Genomic DNA, 17,809 nt, shown 5'->3' with positions numbered 1-17,809 from the left:
TTCGTGCTGCAGGACCCCCCGCTATGCCGCCCCCCCGTTGCTGCTGGGCTCTGCTGCTCCTCTGCGCCCCCGCTGCTGGGGGGCTGCTGGGTTTCGGCACCCCTCCCCAAGAGGGGGGGGCCCCCCCCCAAGGACCGCCGAGCCCCCCCGGCGTCCCCTTCCAGATGGCGACGGGCGACGAGCGCTTCCAGGCCGAGGGGGTGCAGTGGGAGCTGTCGCCCCTGGACTCCTGCCACCGCCAGGTGCGGCCATGGGGGTCCCCTTGGTTGGGATATGGGGGGGACCCTGGGGCACCCCCCACCTTGGGGAGCCACCCTGGGGTGCCCTGGGGTAAAACAATCCCGTTTATCCTCATTTTGGGGTAAAACAGTCCCATTTATCCCATTCCCCGTGATGCCATATTTCTGCTCCTCACTCCTCCATCCTTGCGCGCTGCTGAAGTTCCCCCCCCCCCCCCCCCCACCCCCCCAAAAAAAAAAATTGCGCTCGGGGCTGGCTCCTGGAGCCCGCGCTGCTCCTCGTAGCATCCCCTCTCGCTCCTCCGAGCGCTTTCGGAGGGGGATTTGGCTCCGGGGGGCTCATTATGGGGATGAAACGACGGGGTTACGCGCGGCGGGGGTGATGCTGACGCCCCCCGCGGTGCCGCCACCCCCCACAGCCGCTGGCGAGCTGCACGGCCGCCATGGACCCCGACACCCGGAGCGCCTACCGCGTCATCTCGAACCGCGTCTGTGCCGTCTGCAACACCGCCCGGCACCTGGAATTCCGCCATTGCGCCGTGGCCGCCGCCGCCTTCGACCGGCTCGACGCCACGCGGGCGCTCAAGGTGCGCGGTGGCGGGGTTGGGCGGCGCGGGGCGGGCGGCCGCGGGGCCGCCGCGTCACCCCCCCTTCGTGTCCTCCCCGCGGGCAGGAGGGGCGCGAGGAGCTGCGGGAGCGGACGGCCGAGGGGTTGCGGCGGGCGCTGAGCGGGCGGAGGGCGCTGGAAGAGCAGCAGGAGCGCCTCGCGGGGCAGCAGGGCAGGCTGGAGGCTTCCATCCGCCGCGCCGTGCGGCAGCGGGCGCTGGAGGAGCGGCTCGCCGACGGCGGGCGGCGCCGGGCGGCCCGGCTCGTGGAGGGCGTCGCACGCAGCGTGGGTAAGAGCTGTCGGCCGGGTGGGCCGACGCGTCCCCGTCGCGCCCCGTGGGCCCGACGCGGCTTCTGGCGCAGGGAACGTCAGCGGGAGCCTGGCGGCGCAGGACGAGGGGCTGCGGGACGGGGAACGAGCCATCCTGGCCGACCTCCGCCGCGCGCAGGAAAGAGCTCGGGACGTCTCCGCCCAGCTAGGTGGGAGCACGGCGACCCCGCGTCCCGGGTGCTTATCCCTTTTGGGATGCCCCCGTCATCCACGGGGTCGTCCCCTCAGCCTGTGGGCAGGGGCGCTCACCCCGTCCCCGTGTCCTCGGCGCGTAGAGAGCCACCTGGCCTCGCTGCTGGCCCAGCGGAGCCGCGCGGCGCGGTACTTGGAGGAGGTGGCGGGGACGCTGCAGCGCCTCAACCGGAGCCTGGGCCTGGTGCTGGCGGCCGCCGAGGGCGTGCGGAGCGTGCAGAGCGGCGTGGAGGGCCACCTGCGGCGCTTCCGCGCCGCCCTCGCTTGGGCCGGTGAGCCGGGGGAGCGAGGGGGGCGCGGGGGGGTGCTGGGTGGCTCGGGCTGGGTGCCGACGCCGGGCCCTGCTCCTCCATCCCGCAGGGCTGAGCCCCGGCGCCGTCCCCACCTGCGTCCTGCACGGCTCCTCCTTCCTGCTGCTGGCCCTGCTGCTGGCCTTCCTGCAGGCCCCCGCGCCGCCCCGCGCCCTCCTCATCCTCTTCCTCCTCCTCCTCCTCCTCGTCGGCTCCAGCGCCCTCGGCGAGCTCCGTGGTGCTGGACCCATCGACTTCCCGGCCCTCGCCGCTCTCCTGGGCCTGGCTGTGGCAGGTGGGGATGGATTTTTGGGGAACGGGTGTGGGGGGACGTGGGCTGAGCACGCGGCGGGGTTGAGCCACCCTAGGGTGCTGCAGCCCGTGTGGGGATGGGCTGGGGGCCCTCTGCCCTCTCCCACCCTCTTGTTTCCCTGCAGGGCACTGGGTGCTGGCGGCTGCCCGCCGCATCGCTCGGCTGCTGCTCCACCAGGCTGAGCCTCGCCATCACCTCACCTCCACCCCGGAAAGGTGCGGGGCAGGGGGACGGGCACGGCACCCTTGGGTGCCGCTCGGATCCAGCTGGGCTCTCCTCTCCTTCCTAAAGGAGCAGAGGTCCTGGGGGGGGTGGGCTGTGGGTACCCAGGGGCGCAGGATGCGTGCTGGTGGGCTTCCATGTGACATTGGGCGCCTTGTCCCAGTGGGTGGTGGTGGGTGGCTGGAGAAGGGTCCCCCATCGTGAGCGGGGGCTGAGGAACGAGCCGCAGAGATGACGGCGCTCGGGCTTTCCCCCTTCCTTCCCAGGGGCTGCAAAATGGGGCTGTTGCGGGAGGAGCTGGACGGGATGGAGCTGAGCTGCCTGCAAGGTGAGAGCTGGGGGGGGGCTGCAGGAGCCCCGCGGGGTGTCCTATCCAACCCTGGTGGTACCTGTGCCACCGTAGGGTGACCCCATCCGCCACCCTGCGACAGCGGTGCCGGGAGCGCGTCACCCCCCCGACGCCGTGCCTTGCAGAGCCCTCGTGCCTGGAGCAGCTCCCGGTGACGGTCGGGGACCCCCACGCAGGGAGGACATCGCTGGCCCCCGGCAGCTGGAGGACAAAGCGGAGCTTGGCCGCTTCGCCCGCGCACCCCGTCCCCAGGAGGTCCTCGTGCGGGGTAAGCCTGAGCCAGGGGTAGGTGTGGGATATGGGTCCTGCTCCTTGGGGGGCCTGCTGGGTCTCCCGTTAGGGCCGGGATCTTCTAAGGATGGGGGGAGGTCCTTGTTTTCATGACCCTGGACGCCCCCTGGGCTGCTGGGAGAGGTCCTGGTCCTGGTCCTGCAGCACTTGCCTAGGGAGCACTTTTGGGTGGAGGGGGGGCATCCTGCAGACCAAGGTGCCCATCCTGCCCGCTACCGCCTGGACCCCAGGGGAAATGGGACATCTCCTGCAGCACAAACGGGGATCATCACCGGGGATCATCTCTGTGCCCTACCAAACCTCTTCTTCCCCGGCCAGGTGACGCCGGAACCAGGTCTCGGAGCTGGGCAGCGCTGGGAGCCCAAACCCTACAGCCCGTGCCGGTCCCTGGCCAGCAGCAACGCGTGAGTACTGCCTGCAGGGGACATCTCTCGACTCCAGGGACGCTTTGGGGCCGGTGTCACCACCCAACCTGATGGCTGGGTGCCCCTCGGGGCCGTGGTGCTGATGGCTGTCTCCCCCCTTAGGTCCTCGCTGTCCCCGCAGTCCCCGTGCCAGGCGCTCACCAGGGCTGGGCAGCGGTGTCGGAAGCGAGCTGCCCGTGGGCAGGACTTCTGCCACCTCCACGCCGATGGGTCCCCACGCCTCTGACCCCTTTTTTTTTCCCCTCCCCGCGGGGAGGTTTTTAACCCAGTTTTGGCTCTTCCTGATGCGGGTGGAGAACACAGAGCTGCGCTCAGCACCCTGTGGGTGCCCTCGGGTGGGTATGGGGCTGCCGGGCTCGCCCCGGCGCGTGCCTTCCTGCTCCCACTCGAGCCCCGTGGGGTGGACGCTCCTCGTCCCACCAGTTTTATGCCATTCGCACACGTTTTAATAAATGCTAGCTTTTATTTATAGCTGGAGCCTTCCCCATTCTGGTTCCTTCCCCCCCCCCCAGGAGATGCTGGGAGCTGTGGGGCCGTTCCCACCCCGTTGCGCTTGTCCCACGCGCAGCAGCACCACCACCCACTCCTGTGCTGCAGGAACAGCCCTGATCGGCTTCTCTTTATTACAGCCTAATTACGCGTAATTAGCAGCGTAGCCTGTTACAGCCCAGCAGGAGCTGCCAGCCTCTGCCCCCCGGGGGAGGAACGTGGCCAACGGGGGCTGCTACTGCCCCATTTGGGGTCCCCCAGCGCTTTTGGGGTCCCCAGTCCTTCCCCCTACCTGAGCGCGGGGTCTTTTCCTTAGGCTTTTCTACGTAAGATGCTACATGATTTTTTTTTTTTCATTCTTCCCCCTCCCTGTCCCCGCTCACCCTCAAGCGTAACCAGGACCCTGGTCCCCCTCCGGCTTTGGAAATGTCACCGTCACCCCCCCCAAGCCCCGTCCCCTGCCCCAGCAGAGGACAACCCTGAGTCGAAGAGGATGCGCGCGTGCGGGCGCTGCTCCCTCACTTCCTAGCGCTGGCGTAGTTGGCGCGGAACCAGGCGCAGGTCTCCTGCACGGCTGGGGAAGGAGAGGAGGGGGCTGTCAGTAGGGTTTTTTTGTTTTTTTTTTTTGATGGGGGACGCAATGGGGTGGCCATACCCCTTTCCCTGGGCACCCTGCAAGGCAACGCCGGGGCTGCGCGTGCCCCCTTCTCACCTTGTCTGAAGGGGGTGAACTGGAAGCCGGGGAGGTAGCGCCGGAGCTTGGCGTTGCTGGCTGTCTTCTTGAACTGCCCGTCCGCCTTGGTGGTGTCAAACTGGCACGGGGGCGATTAAGGGAAAAGAAATGGGAGAACTCGGAGGCTACAGGGATGCTCTGGGCACTGCTTTGCCCCGGTATCTGCGTTGTGGGGGGCTCCACTGTGACCCCACAGTCCCCGGTGGGATGTGGGGTGCCCCCGTTTGCTGAATCCTAAAGGATACGATGAGCTCTCCCCTGAAGTCCATGGCCTCCACGATCGCATCCGCCGCCTCCTTGATGGAGACTTCATCTTCTTCGCCCACTGTGGGGAACGGGGATGAGCTGAGGCCGTTTCCCCCCCTTCCTTCCCCTCTTGGAAAGGAAAGGACAGGAAAGCTGCTTCTCACCTGACAAGATGATGGGCTCCACCTCCTCGTATTCCCGCAGGACCCAAAGGAAGAGCCGGGCCAGATCCTGAAGAGAGGAGCAGATGGTTTTTAGGGGGGGTGGCTGCTCCCCCAGCCCTCCCGCGGCCTCCCCAGCCCCAGGACAACCCGGGAGGGCTCAGCCTGTGTTGAGATCCAGGTGCTCCCCCAGGGCCCCACGTACCAGGGAGTAGATGAACTGCCTCCGGGGCTTGCCGGTGCCCCAGACGGTCAGAGCAGAGCCGGTCTCTGTAGGAGAAGGGAGAGCATCAGACCTGTACTCCAATAAAAAAAAAAAACCCAACCCATAAAATGCCCCGCCACGCTCACGTTTGGCCAGGTACACCTTGTGGATGAGCCCCGGCAGCACGTGGCCGTCCTCGATGTTGAAGTTGTCGTGCGGCCCGAAGATGTTGGTGGGGATGACGGCGGTGAAGCGGCAGCCGTGCTGCTCGAAATAGCCCCTGGGCGAGAGCAGGGGGTGAGGGGGTCTCGGGGCCGTCCCCACAAAGCAATCCTTGGGTTTTCCCAGCGTGTCCCCTGGCTTGCACGGCAACTGCCCCCGGCATCTCCGGCTGCCGAGCTCAGGGATCTCCCCAGCCCCGTTAGGCAGCCCTGGAGGTTTCCCCTGCCCTGATATTTATGGGATGCTCACAGCCCTCTGGCACCGGGACGGCTCTCCTGTGGCCCCGCACCTATTCTGGACGTCGATCATCCTCTTGGCGTAGGAGTAGCCGAAGTTGGAGCTGTGGGGTGGCCCGTTGTGAATCTGGGGACAGGAGAGCAGAGAGAGAGCCGGTGGGAATTCAGCAGCGGCCACCCCCTGCCTCACCCCACGGGAGCTGCGCGTCCTGGGGTCGGAAACTCGCTGCAGTATTTTGGATGTGGGGAGCTGGTGTGGGTTTTTGACCCCGCCGCACACCTCGCAGAGGCCAAAAGTGCTGCAAGGTGAGGTTTTGCCCACGGATGGGCTGGATAAAAAGGGGTGGTGATGGGCGAGGCCGTGCCACGACCTGGCTGCGTCCCCGTGCGCAGGGGGACGGGGACGCTCACCATGGTCTCGTCGATGGGGTACGTCGTCTTGTCCGGGAAGATGCAGGTGGAGAGGCAGGAGACGACTTTCTGCACCCCGCACTCGTAGGCCGAGTGCAGGACGTTGTCGTTGATGTGGACGTTTCTCCTCTGGGGACGGAGAGAGAGATTTGTCAGCGGCATCCTCGGCAGGCGGAGCCGGAGGGGGAACCCCAAAACCCCGCACCCTGTAGGGTGCGTTAATGACTACAGCAACCAGAGCAGATGTTTCGGCCCCAGGACGGAATAAGCCGTGCCTCGGGGTTGGGCAGGGCGTTGCGGGACCCCAACGCTGCCTGCTCACCGGGTGCTCACCCAGAAATCCAGGTTGCAGCGGATGTTTTTGAAGAGGCCCCCGACCATGGCAGCCAGGTGGACGACGTGGGTGGGTTTGTGCTTCTCGAAGAGGGCTTTGGTCTCTGCGGCGCTCCTGGTGGGGGGGGGGGGGGAATCATGGGGTTCAGCGGGATGTGGGACAAAAGGAGCACCCCGGGGGTCACCAGGACTCACGTTAAGTCGGCGTCTTTGGAGGACGCGAAGACCCACTCCTCGTCCGGCCGCCCCTCTCCATCAGCCACCACCTTCTGGATGGCTCTGCCCACCAAGCCCGTGCCACCCGTCACCAGGATGCGCTTGGACTTCGGCCCCGCCGCCTCCGTCATGGCCCCGGCCCTGTGCCACGGGGGAGAGGGACGGGGGGACGGGGGGGTGGGGGGTTAAGGCAGGGCCACCTTGGGGGGGGTGGGGGTCACCATTTGGGACCGCCGAGGTGGCACCGGCACCAGCGCAGCCGGACGAGCCCCGGTGGGATTATTTCTTCTGCCTTCGAGCTGCTTCTGCCGGCCAAGCAAGGAAGGAAAACGAAAGCGGCGTGCCTGGCGGTGACGCCCCCGGGGGGGGGGGGGCGGCGGTGGGGGGTTAAGGCAGGGCCACCTTGGGGGGGGTGGGGGTCACCATTTGGGACCGCCGAGGTGGCACCGGCACCAGCGCAGCCGGACGAGCCCCGGTGGGATTATTTCTTCTGCCTTCGAGCTGCTTCTGCCGGCCAAGCAAGGAAGGAAAACGAAAGCGGCGGGCCTGGCGGTGACGCCCCCGGGGGGGGGGGGGGGGGGGCAGAAACTCGTCAGCTGCGGTCGCTAATTAATCATGGGAACCGGGCGGTGGCCCGAGGGCTCGCGTGCAGGTGGCCGTGGGACGCGACCGTACGGTGCCACGCGGCACCCGCACGCCACGGCCTCCCGGAAACGTTTGCGGGGCCGTAGGCGAGGCTGAGCCCACATCCGTGACCCCCCCCCCACCCCTCGCACCCCGAAGCGTGGGGATGTGACCCCCCCCCCCCCACCGCACCCCCAAATCCCAGGTCTGCGCCCCCACACCTCCCTGTGCGCCCCAAATCCCAGAGCTGCGCCCTCCCGCGCCCCGAATCACCCTGCCCCCCCAATCCTAGTGCTGGCCCCCCCACCACCCCCAAATCCCATGCAGCCCCCCCCCCCCAGCAGCTCCCCCATACTGGGTCCGGGGCTCCAGCTGTGGGGTACCCCCGGATCCCCCCCCCAACCCCAGGGGTGCCCCCACTCCTCTGGCACCACCCGACCCCCTGGGGGGGAAGGGGGGTGCCCTCTCCTCCCAACCCCCCACGAACATGTGGGGGGGGTCCCCCAACTGCTCCCCCTCGCTATTTTAGGGGATCCCAACCCGTGTTGGGGGGGACCCCCCCATCTCCCCCCCCCCGGCACGGGGAGGGGGCTCCACTCCCCAAGCCCACCCGGGGGGGGGGGGGGCTGCTCCCCAACCCCGGGTACCCCCACCTCGGGGTGGGGGGGTAGGGGGGGGAGCCCCCCCCGTTATAGGGGTCCCCACCTGGCTCGGCTCGGCTCGGCTCGGCCCGGCCGCGCTTCCTCGGCCGTCACCGGGCGCCGCCGCTCGGCTCCTCGGGAAATGGAGTCCGCGGCGGGGGGGGGCGGGCACCGGGGGTGGGGTTGGGTTGGGGACCGACATCGGTGTCCCTCGGCTGCCCGGGAGGGGACAGCTCGGGGAGCGGCGTCGCGGCTCCTTGCTTGTCTGAGAGCCTTGCACACGCACGCGTGCAAATGCACGCGCGGGCACGCCGTGACCCCACCGCTGGGTGCACGCACAGAGGTGACCCCGCACAGCCGTGACCCCGCTGGGTGCACGCGGGCGTGCAAGCACACGCGCCAGCTCACACGCGTGTGCACGCCCACCTACACACATGTGTGCATGCCCACCTACGCACACACGTGCACGCTTACATGCAGTGACACCACCGCTGGGTGCACGCACAGAGGTGACCCCGCACAGCCGTGACCCCGCTGGGTGCACGCGGGCGTGCAAGCACACGCGCCAGCTCACACGCGTGTGCACGCCCACCTACACATGCGAGTGCACGCTTGCACACCGTGACCCCACCTCTGGGTGCACGCACAGAGGTGACTCCGCACAGCCGTGACCCTGCTGGATGCAAGCGGGCGTGCAAGCACACGCACCAGCTCACACGCGTGTGCCCACCCGCGCGCGCGTGCCCGCTCCCGAAGCGCACGGGGCGGCGCTGCCCGGGGGACCCCGCAAGCTGACGCGGGGTGCCCTGACCCCCCCCACCCCCCAAGGGCACCCGGCTGAAGGTTTTGGGGTAACCTCGCCCCCCCCCCCCTCCCCCCCAGGTCTCGCCTCCAGGACCCCAGTGGTTTCCTAGGAAAGAGCCCCAAATCTGCTCCTCTGCTTGCCCTGAAGCTCTCGCCGCTCCGATTGCACCCCGGGGAGGGTGCCCCGGCTTGGAGCTGGCACCCGAGCTGGGGGTGCTGTGCAAAGCCCCCCCCCCACCCAGGAGGTTGGGATCCAGTGGGAGCGTCGTTTTTTGGGGGGGGGCACGAGCAGCGCCCCGCGTCCTCGTCCTGGGCTTGCTTCCCACCGGGCAGCGGCGCGGGGGACAGGGGTGCGCAGCCTCCGTCCCCTCCGCCCCAAAGCGAGGGCTCGGCCAGCTCTTAAAAAAAGGGTTTCGGTGAGCAGAGGCTTTAAGCACCTCGAATGCGCTGAAGCGGAGATTAAAACCCAGCAGGGCTTTCTGGTGGGCCGGGGGGGGGGGAAGGTTTTAAAGCCCCTCCAAGCTGGCTCGTCCTTCGGGATTTCGGCTCAGCGAAGGCAGGGCCCCGCGCTGCCCTCGATTAAAACGTTGAGGAATGGGACTAAGGGACACCCAGCCGGGATTTCCCACTTCTCTTCCGAAGACGTGGTCCCCTTGTAGGAGGTGTAATAAGATGTCTCAGCTTTTTACTCCTTTCCCCCCTCCTCCTTTCTACTGGGTGAGCCCTGGAAGAGGAACACGTCTTTTTTCCTTTGGGGAAGCCTGAGGAAAAGCAGTTTCCTTGGGGACCCCCTTCCTGGGGCTCTTTTTTCTCTTTTATTTTTTTTCTTTTTTTTTCCTTTTTTTTCTTTTTTTTTCTTTTTTTTTCTTTTTTTTTCTTTTTTTTTCTTTTTTTTTCTTTTTTTTTTTCTTTTTTTCCCCAGCACACCAAAGGACGTCACCTTGTCCTGGTTGTGCTGTGTTGCCTGGAAGCATCCGGCCCTCCTCTCCTAGCCGGGTGAGCCCCGGCCCGACCCCACGGCCACAGGGTCCCGCCTGCCCAAAAAGGGTCGCAGGAAAGGGACGCGGCGGTGGCCGTAGGACAAACCTGGGGGTCTGGTGGCTCCGCAGACAGGCATTGCTGGGGAAAGGGGTCCCACCGCTTGTCCCCGAGCAGCGGTGACACTTCACGGAGGGGGACGTTTGGGGATTAGCCCCTCGCCTTGCTCAGAGCAGCCCCCCCAGCCCTCCCAGGGCTTTCCCAACTCCAACACCCCCCTCCTGGGAGCCACTCCAGCCCTGCTGCTCTTTCCCCCCGGGAAATGCACCGCCAGGTTTCACGCCTGGAGCCCGTGAAGAGGCACTGAGGGGTGAAGCTGCCTCGCCGGGCAAGGTAGTGCCTCGTTTGCCCTGCAAACCTCTTTCATCCTCCACCAGACGCCAAGAAGAAACCTCACTCCGATGTTTTCTGCGCGGCCCCCTCCACCTGCCCCAGCCCAAGGCGGGCGGATGAATCGCAGCCGCCCCACATCCAGCTGCAGCCACGCTTCCAGCTCGCCGCAGCCGGTGGCTTTGTGGTAAAATGAGCCGAGCCAGGGAAATGCAAAAAAGGCCGAGGAAGGTTCTCCAGGTGCTTGTGGGAGGAGAACGGCTTCCTGCTGTGCCCCGGGGCCTTCGGAGGGTAATCACGGGTAACTCCTGCTCCTGCCAAGGCATCGCCACGTGCAGCTGGAGCTGCAGTCCGGCGCCTGGACCGCTGAGCCGCCCGCCGCACCGCCGCCTTCCTGGGCGACCGCGGCGCTGGATTTAAGCATGGCAGTGCTGGAAGCAATGTCAGGGCAGCGAGGGAAGATCACAGGGGGAGGTGTGAACGTGCACTGACCGCACGGGATGGGGCAGGCTCTCTTGCTTCTGAAACCCGGGCTTTTGGTACAATCTAGCAAGGTCTGTCGAGTGCGAAAGCGTGGGGAAGAGCCCGTAGCTCAAGCAGAGAGGTCTCGTGGGCGGCACAAACCAGAGACCTCGCAGCGGCCAGGGTGAACCTTGGGTAGCTTTGTCGGGTCCAGCAGCAGCTGGAGAGCCACTGCCTTTGCCTGCTACCTCATTTCTGTAATGAAGCTTCCTTGTGGGTGACCTATTTCTCTCCAGCTGGTCTGGTTTCGGCTCCAGCCCTTCTCTGCCCTCCCCGTTCCTCCCAGGGAAGCGGGGCAGACGGAGGCAAGCTGCCCAGATGCTGCCCACCCCGGTGTGGAAGCCAGCTCGCAGCGATGATTCAAGGAACAACGGCCACGGCTTTTCCCAGACCCAACCCTCCCCCCCCTCCCCGTCCTTGCCCTTGCTAATGATGGGAGGTTTCTCTGCATATGAAATACGAACCAATCGCAATTCAAATGAAGCATTTCTGGACTCGGGCTGGGAGAAGGTATAAATCCGGCTCCTCGCAGACTCCTGGCTTGCGGGGAGCAGCTGCTGCGCACTAACGCCCTCGCCACCGCTTCGCGTTTGGCCCTGCCGAGTCCGGTCCTCCCGAAGGAGGCGAGGGAAAGACCCCGCGTGGCTGCAGGCTGTGACCACTCTGCGACGAGGTTTGGGGCGGCTGAGAGTCACGACGCGAGCCAGACGCCGGGAGAGGTGCCACCCACTCCACCTGTAGCTCAGGAGGGTGAAGGTGGACCTGCTCCAGCAGGTTCCTCCTGTCCCGTGCCTGGCTTGGGGTCTCCTAAGGATGAGGTGCAGCGAGCACCCAGGCTGGGCAGGGAGCAGCCAAGGCGACCTCGCCTCTGGCTTCCCTGGAGGCCGCTGAGAGATGGGAGGGAAGCATGCGCTGGTCCATCCGTGCTGCCAGGAGGTGGGGGGATCTGCGTGGAGGACAATGTGGCTGTGAGCCTCCTCCCGAGCGCTCCCTGAACCCGCCTGAGCTGACTGTGCCCAAAACGAGCAGCTCTGGAGCAAGTTTGGGCTCAGACAGCCTCTGAAGCATGAGGCAGACATCCCGCTGGGCCTGGCTGCTCAGGCATGTCGCAGGGCTGCAGAGAGACGAGATCTGCACCCGTTCCAGTCCAGGGGTTGACGTCGAGCTGGCAGAACTCCAAGGTGAACAACTCTCTCTCGTAAGAGCAGGTATTGAGATTTATTTTTTTTTTCCCTTGTATTGAATAGAGATTACTAGAAGACGAACTGAAATAAACCCCTCAAGGCCAACGAGGCACGTCTCCAGGGGAGATGAGCTATCTGCACTAAATCACTGCATGAAAATGCCAAGCAGATCCAAGCCCATTCCTCCTCTCTTCGCCTGGCTCCGAGGCAGGTGACGCTTGGTTTCGATTTCAGGGAAGGCCTTTGTTCCCAGGCAAAAGCTTCGTCTTTGAAATGAGGCCGACTGCAGCTGTGTGCCGAACTCTCCAGCGCTCTGGACTCCAGCTGCTGTGGAGAGGTTCTCTAAATTTGCTTTTGATGAATATTTCAGTGCTGCCAATAGCCCTGGAGACTGCAAGTCTCACCCCACAGCTCACCTGTTTTGCAGGAGCCTTCCTGCACAGCAGGAATTACAGAGAGCAAAAACCAAAAAAAAAAAAAGAAAAAGAAAAAAGAAACGAGAAGAAAAAGTGAACGGCATCGGTGATGGGCAGCTAGGGGGAGGATGGGGGGTGGAGGTGGTAGTACTCAGAGGTAAATGTCTGAGTACCCAGCATGGGGAGGTGGCACAAGGGAAAGTGCCTTCACCCCACTAGCTCTTGCCTATGCAGCCCCACAGGAGTCTCATCTCCACAGCAGAGCAGGGTCTTGCTCCTGCGCCTGGTCCCCAGTATCCCAAGGATGCCTTGGGGACCCCTCAGTGGGAAGGATGGTGACTGGGAGCTTCCTGCATGGGTGCCCTGGGGACGCTGGGGCAGAAGGATGGTGACTTGTGTGAGAAAAAAAAACTCAGTAATTTTCTCAGACAGGGTCTTCCGTGAAGCTATTTTATTCGCGGTTGCAATGGTGGGCATCCTGCAAGCAGGACTACACAGGAAAAGTATATCATAACCTTACAGTCCCTGTTACCCAACGCTCGATTCCTCCCCTGGTTCCTCACTGGCTGAGCACTACAGGTTCACAAACTACTTGACGCTTATTACTATACGATATATGGCCAATTTTATTTGACCAAGCGTTAATTTCTCCTTTTCCTTTTTTTTTTTTTTTCTTCTTCTCTCATGACCGGAGGGCCCGTGATTTTTGGTTTTACTGATTTCACACTGCTCGTCCTGTTTTTCTTAGCTATCCTCCTTGTTTTGGGACATTGGGACCTTCCCCTTATCTGCTTAACACACTCCCCACTGCTGTGCCACTGTCATGCCTGCACAATCACTTTCGACTACGCAAGGTTAGTGGAATTTTCCACTGCAAAAAGACATTCTACTGCAAAAACACCACTTTGTTTCTCACACTTGGGGTCCCCTGCACAAGTTGGCCCAGGGACCTTGCAGGAGGCAGGTTGGTGGCCTGAGGATCCTCTGCACTGCAGGACTATGCAACAAAGAGGGAGATGGTCACCCGGGCAACCCCCCAAAACATCATTTGGTGACCCTGTAGCGAGGAGTGACCAAGGCCTGGGGACTCCCATGTAGGCAGAATGGGGACCACGCAGTGGGGTGGATGGTGGAACAAGGACCCTATGCTTGGTCAGCTGAGGACTCCATGGCAAGGGGGTGGAGACATGGGCACCCTGCATGGCTTTAGCAGGGTCCTCACAGCAAGGGGGACCACGAGAAGATGACCTTGGTTCCCCACATGGAGGGGACACGGTGTCGTGGAGACTCCTAGGCAGTTGGACACCAAAGGGAGACCATGACAGGGGAATCATGACAGGACCATGAACAGGTCTCCCTGGCATCTTGCAGCACAGCCAAAATGAACAGTGTGTGTTGAGGTATTGACTGCAGCTTTTGGGGTGTTATCTAAATGGGGCAATTTGCCTTTCTTTAACCCTTCTGAGCTCCCTAATACCTGTACATGCAGCATTTTGTCTGTTTTTCAGCAGTATTTCTAGTCGTTTGTTTCCTCACTTGCCCCACTGCAGCCCAGCAGTTGTTTGGCAGACAGTTTGGTGAAGATTATGTCCTTATTTTACGCATATTTTAAGCATATTTTAAGCATATTTAACTGAACTTCCCCTGCGGCACATGGAGAGGCCCCTGATGGAGCAGGCTGTCCCCGTGCAGCCCGTGGGAGACCCATGTCGGAGCAGTTTGCTCATGAGTGATGGACCCGGGGGTATGGACCCATATTTGGAGCAGTTCTTGAAGAGCTGCTGCCTGTGGGAAGCCCATGCAGCATCTGTTCAGGAAGGAGGGCAACACAGGGGAGGGACCTCACTTTGGAGCAGAAGAAGAGAGGGACCCAGAAGGAGTGGCAGAGATGAAGTGCTACAGACTGATCGCAGCCCCCATTCCTCCATTCCCCTTGGTCGCTCAGCTGGGAGGAGGTGGAACAGGGTGGATGGGTGAGAGGTGTTTTTAGTTTGTTTTCGTTGTCTCTCACTTCTCTAGTTTGTTAACAATAGGTAATACATTTCTCTAATCTCCCTATGCTGAGTCTGTTTTGCCTGTGACGGTAATTGCTGAGTGATCTCCCTGCCCTTATCTCAACACTTGAACGCTTTTCATCATGTTCTCACCCCCTTTCCCTTTGAGGAGAGGGAGTGAGAGAGCAGTTTTGGTGGAGCTCAGCTGCCCACCAGAGTAAAACCACCACAACAGAGGAATAATTTTTGGGTCCTCATCCTTGGAGATACTGAGAACCCAACTGCATGTGGTCAGAACAGCCTTAGTGTACTGCAGGAGTCCACTCATCTCCTGCGCTTGATACTGATTGCCACTTGAGCCCTGCTTTTTGTTCTTTTTGTCGGGTGAAGTTGGAAGAGCGTTGGGAGAAGAAAGGAAGAGGAGGCATCTGAGGATATGGGATGCAGGCGGATTTTATTGAGGAAAACATGAAAAAGAGGGAGCGTCAAGTGGAAGGTGCACATTCGGAGGTGCCTGGAGGGCAACCACCAGCCTATGTCCCTTGCGTAGAGCAGATTTTCCCAGAGCCCCAAGGTCTCGCTACCAGGTGGTGGGAGCAGCCCCAGAAGGTCTCTGGAGGGATTGTGCCAGTGAGCAAGGCATTGCAGCAGAGAGTAGCAGCCGTAGAAGGTGGTGCTATGGAAAGGAGAAAGAGGAAGAAAGAAGGAGGTATGTTGGCCATGTGTCCTGACAGCATGGGCTGGCCCCTTCCTTGCTTGCTTGCTTTGTTGTGCCATGGAATGATGAGCCGCGGCTGGCGAGCCCGGGTGCCATGAAGAGCGCAGAGGTGCGTCCTCAGTGCGAGAGCTGTTTTGCACGGTGTTGGAGGCTTCTGTCAGGGGTGTTGGCGTGGGTCCTTAGCAGGGGTAGCAGGCTCTTCCGCCGTTGATGCAGCCCAGGCCTCCAAAGCCAAAGCCTCCAAGGCCAAAGCCTCCGAATCCCCCGGAGGAGATGGGCACTCCCTGGGCGCTGAGGTTGCTGCCCACGGCAGCTGATGCGGAGGATCCAACGGCGGTGTTCTGGGGGAAGGAGCTGAGGATGGGTCCTGGCAGGGTGACCAGCACGGCAGGAGGCTGGATGACGACGCGGGAATCCTCGCACTGCCTGACACAGGGCTCGTTGCAGCTGTTAGCCAGCGGGGTGGGTCCGCAGGGGCGGCAGATGTCGTAGCAGGACATGTCTGTGGTGTGGAGGGTCCCTGGAAGAGAGGGTGTTGGGAAGGTGGAGGGTGTTGGGGGCGTGAGGAGAGATGCTGGGGGAGGCCAAGGGAGTGGGGAGGTCCAGGGTGGGCTTGTTGGGGAGCATGGCGGTGAAGAGGCAGAAGGGCTGCTGAGGCTGGGGGCAGAGGACCTGTGGAGAAATGGGCCTGGTGGGGCGGGCGAAGGAGGGGAGCGGGGCTCAGGCTCACCTTGTTGGGCGCAGGGGAGAAGGCGTCGGGAGGTTTGTGTGAGGGTGCGAGGCACAGGGCCGGCTTTTATGCTGGTCCCTGAGTGCCCGCGGGGCGAGAGAGCCTTTGCGCATGACAGCATTTGGCAAGAGCTGCTCTTACATGCCAAAGCCTGGCAAGTAATGAGGTGAGGTGTGTTGTCCTTCCCACAACTCTACCTGTACATTTCCTCCTGTTGATGATGTGTCCATTGAAACTAGTTGCTCCTTTGGAGTGAAAAAAATTAGAGGCACAAATATGTATTGTCTCAAATGTTTACTGTCTGCCCAATAAGTGCCTTGTGTTTAGAAAGGAGTGGTATAACTCACTTCTAGTCCTCAGGAACCGCTCACAAATCCTGTGATAATTTGACAGGTAATTGAGAATTGCCTCACAAAGATGTGAGGGAGCTCCGTCAGCATTCACGTGTGCAACCTTTTTGGTTTCCACCTGAGCTGAGGAAGTATTCTATCCCTGCTAAAGACGCATGTCAACAAGAATACTGCGGGACAATCACATTCCTCGACCAGCAAGCAGTGCTGTGTTTGATGTATCCCAGGACATGGTTTGCTCTTTTGGCTGCAAGGGCACACTGTCGACTCATACTCATCTTACTGTCAACTAGGAGCCCCGGATCCCTTTCCGCAGGGCAGCTCTCCAGCATCTCATCCCCCATTCTGTACATATAGCCAGGGTGCCCTCTACCAGCTGCCAGATCTGGCACTTAGTCTTCTTAAACTTCATGTGACTGGTGATTGCACAGCCCTGTGGTCTGTCAAGATCTCTCTGCACAGCCTCTCCACCCTTGAGGGAGACAACAGCAACTCCTTATTTCCTATCATATGCAAACTTACTTAGTATGCATTTGAGTCCTGTATCCAGATCATTTACAAAAACATCAAAGAGAACTGGGTCCAAAATGAAGCCCTGGTGAACCCTCACTAGTGACTAGTGACCCCGCAGGTCTGATGTAACCCCTTTTACTACAACCCTTTGAACTTGACCAGTCAGACAACAGTCCACCAACTGTGTTGTGTATTTATCTACCTGCGTGCCAGACATTTTGTCCAGGAGGCTGTTGTGAGAAACAGTATCAAAAGGTTTGCTGAAATCCAAAGAAACAGCACGTATTGCCTTCCTTTGGTCAATTAGATGGGTAACCTTGTCATAAAAGGAAGTGGCTGCACCTCATGCCCAGCGCATCCAGGAAGCCCCTCCTCACAACACAGCCGCAATCACACCACATGAGAGCAGCACCATGACCTCACTGAAAACACCGCTGCTCTCCTATGCTTGGGTCACGTCTTCTGCTCGCCCTGACATGCACCTTCAAGAAAAATCCTTTGGCCTCTAATAATTACTTTCACGTAAAAGGTGCCGCCATTGCCAAATGGACATGTCCTCAAGAGGAGGACATTAAAATTGAGTGTTGCAGGATCAAAAACACGCCCCACCTCATTACTTGCCAGGCTTTGGCATGCAAGAGCAGCTCACGCCAAATGCTGTCACGTGCAAAGGCTCTCTTGCCCTGTGGGGCACTCAAGGACCAGCATAAAAGCCGGCCCTGTGCCTCGCACCCTCACACAATCCTCCTGACGCCTTCTCCTCTGAGCCCAACAAGGTGAGCCTGAGCCCTGCTCCCTTCCTTCGCCCGCCCCACCAGGCCTATCTCTCCACACGCCCTTTCCCCCTTAGCCTCAGCAGCCCTTCTTCCTCCCCACCGCCATGCTCCCCACAACCCCAGGCCTCCCCAGTCCCTTGGCCTCCCCCAGCACTGCTTCTCATGCCCCCAACACCCTCCGCGTTCCCAACACCCTCTCTTCCAGGGACCCTCCGCACCACAGACATGTCCTGCTACGACATCTGCCGCCCCTGCGGACCCACCCCGCTGGCTAACAGCTGCAACGAGCCCTGTGTCAGGCAGTGCGAGGATTCCCGCGTCGTCATCCAGCCTCCTGCCGTGCTGGTCACCCTGCCAGGACCCATCCTCAGCTCCTTCCCCCAGAACACCGCCGTTGGATCCTCCGCATCAGCTGCCGTGGGCAGCAACCTCAGCGCCCAGGGAGTGCCCATCTCCTCCGGGGGATTCGGAGGCTTTGGCCTTGGAGGCTTTGGCTTTGGAGGCCTGGGCTGCATCAACGGCGGAAGAGCCTGCTACCCCTGCTAAGGACCCACGCCAACACCCCTGACAGAAGCCTCCAACACCGTGCAACACAGCTCTCGCACTGAGGACGCACCTCTGCGCTCTTCATGGCACGCAGGCTCGCCAGCCGCGGCTCA

The 17,809-nt window shown here is 62.0% G+C and overlaps 4 protein-coding genes across 4 annotated transcripts; 2 read left to right on the top strand and 2 right to left on the bottom strand.

The window, feature by feature from the left end:
- Positions 1-6: 6 nt before the first annotated feature.
- Positions 7-3,729, top strand: LOC308189438 (protein brambleberry-like). Its single transcript, XM_080579481.1, has 11 exons — positions 7-242; positions 659-826; positions 913-1,135; positions 1,209-1,325; positions 1,452-1,640; positions 1,729-1,953; positions 2,096-2,186; positions 2,460-2,521; positions 2,668-2,810; positions 3,152-3,237; positions 3,361-3,729. Exons 1-11 carry the CDS (start codon positions 24-26, stop codon positions 3,482-3,484), a joined length of 1,647 nt encoding a protein of 548 aa, XP_080435607.1. The 5' UTR covers positions 7-23; the 3' UTR covers positions 3,485-3,729.
- GFUS (GDP-L-fucose synthase) lies at positions 3,702-7,945 on the bottom strand. Its single transcript, XM_080579482.1, has 11 exons — positions 7,840-7,945; positions 6,490-6,651; positions 6,295-6,409; positions 5,962-6,090; positions 5,604-5,677; positions 5,239-5,372; positions 5,093-5,157; positions 4,891-4,957; positions 4,726-4,805; positions 4,460-4,559; positions 3,702-4,321 (listed from the first exon to the last, which is right to left on the bottom strand). The coding sequence occupies exons 2-11, from the start codon at positions 6,639-6,641 to the stop codon at positions 4,266-4,268; spliced, it is 972 nt and encodes a 323-aa protein (XP_080435608.1). The 5' UTR covers positions 6,642-6,651; positions 7,840-7,945; the 3' UTR covers positions 3,702-4,265.
- Positions 7,946-14,732: 6,787 nt separating this feature from the next.
- Positions 14,733-15,808, bottom strand: LOC308190743 (uncharacterized protein). Its single transcript, XM_080582394.1, has one exon. The coding sequence runs from the start codon at positions 15,630-15,632 to the stop codon at positions 14,961-14,963; it is 672 nt and encodes a 223-aa protein (XP_080438520.1). The 5' UTR covers positions 15,633-15,808; the 3' UTR covers positions 14,733-14,960.
- Positions 15,809-16,348: 540 nt separating this feature from the next.
- On the top strand, positions 16,349-17,809 carry LOC308188737 (feather keratin 1-like). Its single transcript, XM_080578112.1, has one exon. It carries the CDS (start codon positions 17,313-17,315, stop codon positions 17,694-17,696), a length of 384 nt encoding a protein of 127 aa, XP_080434238.1. The 5' UTR covers positions 16,349-17,312; the 3' UTR covers positions 17,697-17,809.

The sequence above is a fragment of the Anser brachyrhynchus genome, assembly GCF_964034855.1.
Source record: "Anser brachyrhynchus genome assembly, chromosome: 2".
Taxonomy (NCBI): domain Eukaryota; kingdom Metazoa; phylum Chordata; class Aves; order Anseriformes; family Anatidae; genus Anser; species Anser brachyrhynchus.
Note: the sequence above shows the minus strand (reverse complement) of the source record. Positions and strands in the feature narration are given on the sequence as shown.

What these genes read in the sequence shown, in the direction of transcription:
- LOC308190743 (XM_080582394.1), bottom strand. Translation starts at nt 15,632, where the DNA reads ATGCTGTCATGCGCAAAGGCTCTCTCGCCCCGCGGGCACTCAGGGACC.
- LOC308189438 (XM_080579481.1), top strand. Translation starts at nt 24, where the DNA reads ATGCCGCCCCCCCGTTGCTGCTGGGCTCTGCTGCTCCTCTGCGCCCCC. An exon ending in ACGCCACGCGGGCGCTCAAG is followed by an intron (nt 827 to 912) that starts GTGCGCGGTGGC and finishes CCCCGCGGGCAG; the next exon opens with GAGGGGCGCGAGGAGCTGCG. An exon ending in CGCCGCCCTCGCTTGGGCCG is followed by an intron (nt 1,641 to 1,728) that starts GTGAGCCGGGGG and finishes TCCATCCCGCAG; the next exon opens with GGCTGAGCCCCGGCGCCGTC.
- GFUS (XM_080579482.1), bottom strand. Translation starts at nt 6,641, where the DNA reads ATGACGGAGGCGGCGGGGCCGAAGTCCAAGCGCATCCTGGTGACGGGT. An exon ending in CAAGGTGTACCTGGCCAAAC is followed by an intron (nt 5,158 to 5,238) that starts GTGAGCGTGGCG and finishes CTTCTCCTACAG; the next exon opens with AGACCGGCTCTGCTCTGACC. An exon ending in GGAGCCCATCATCTTGTCAG is followed by an intron (nt 4,806 to 4,890) that starts GTGAGAAGCAGC and finishes CGTTCCCCACAG; the next exon opens with TGGGCGAAGAAGATGAAGTC.
- LOC308188737 (XM_080578112.1), top strand. Translation starts at nt 17,313, where the DNA reads ATGCCCCCAACACCCTCCGCGTTCCCAACACCCTCTCTTCCAGGGACC.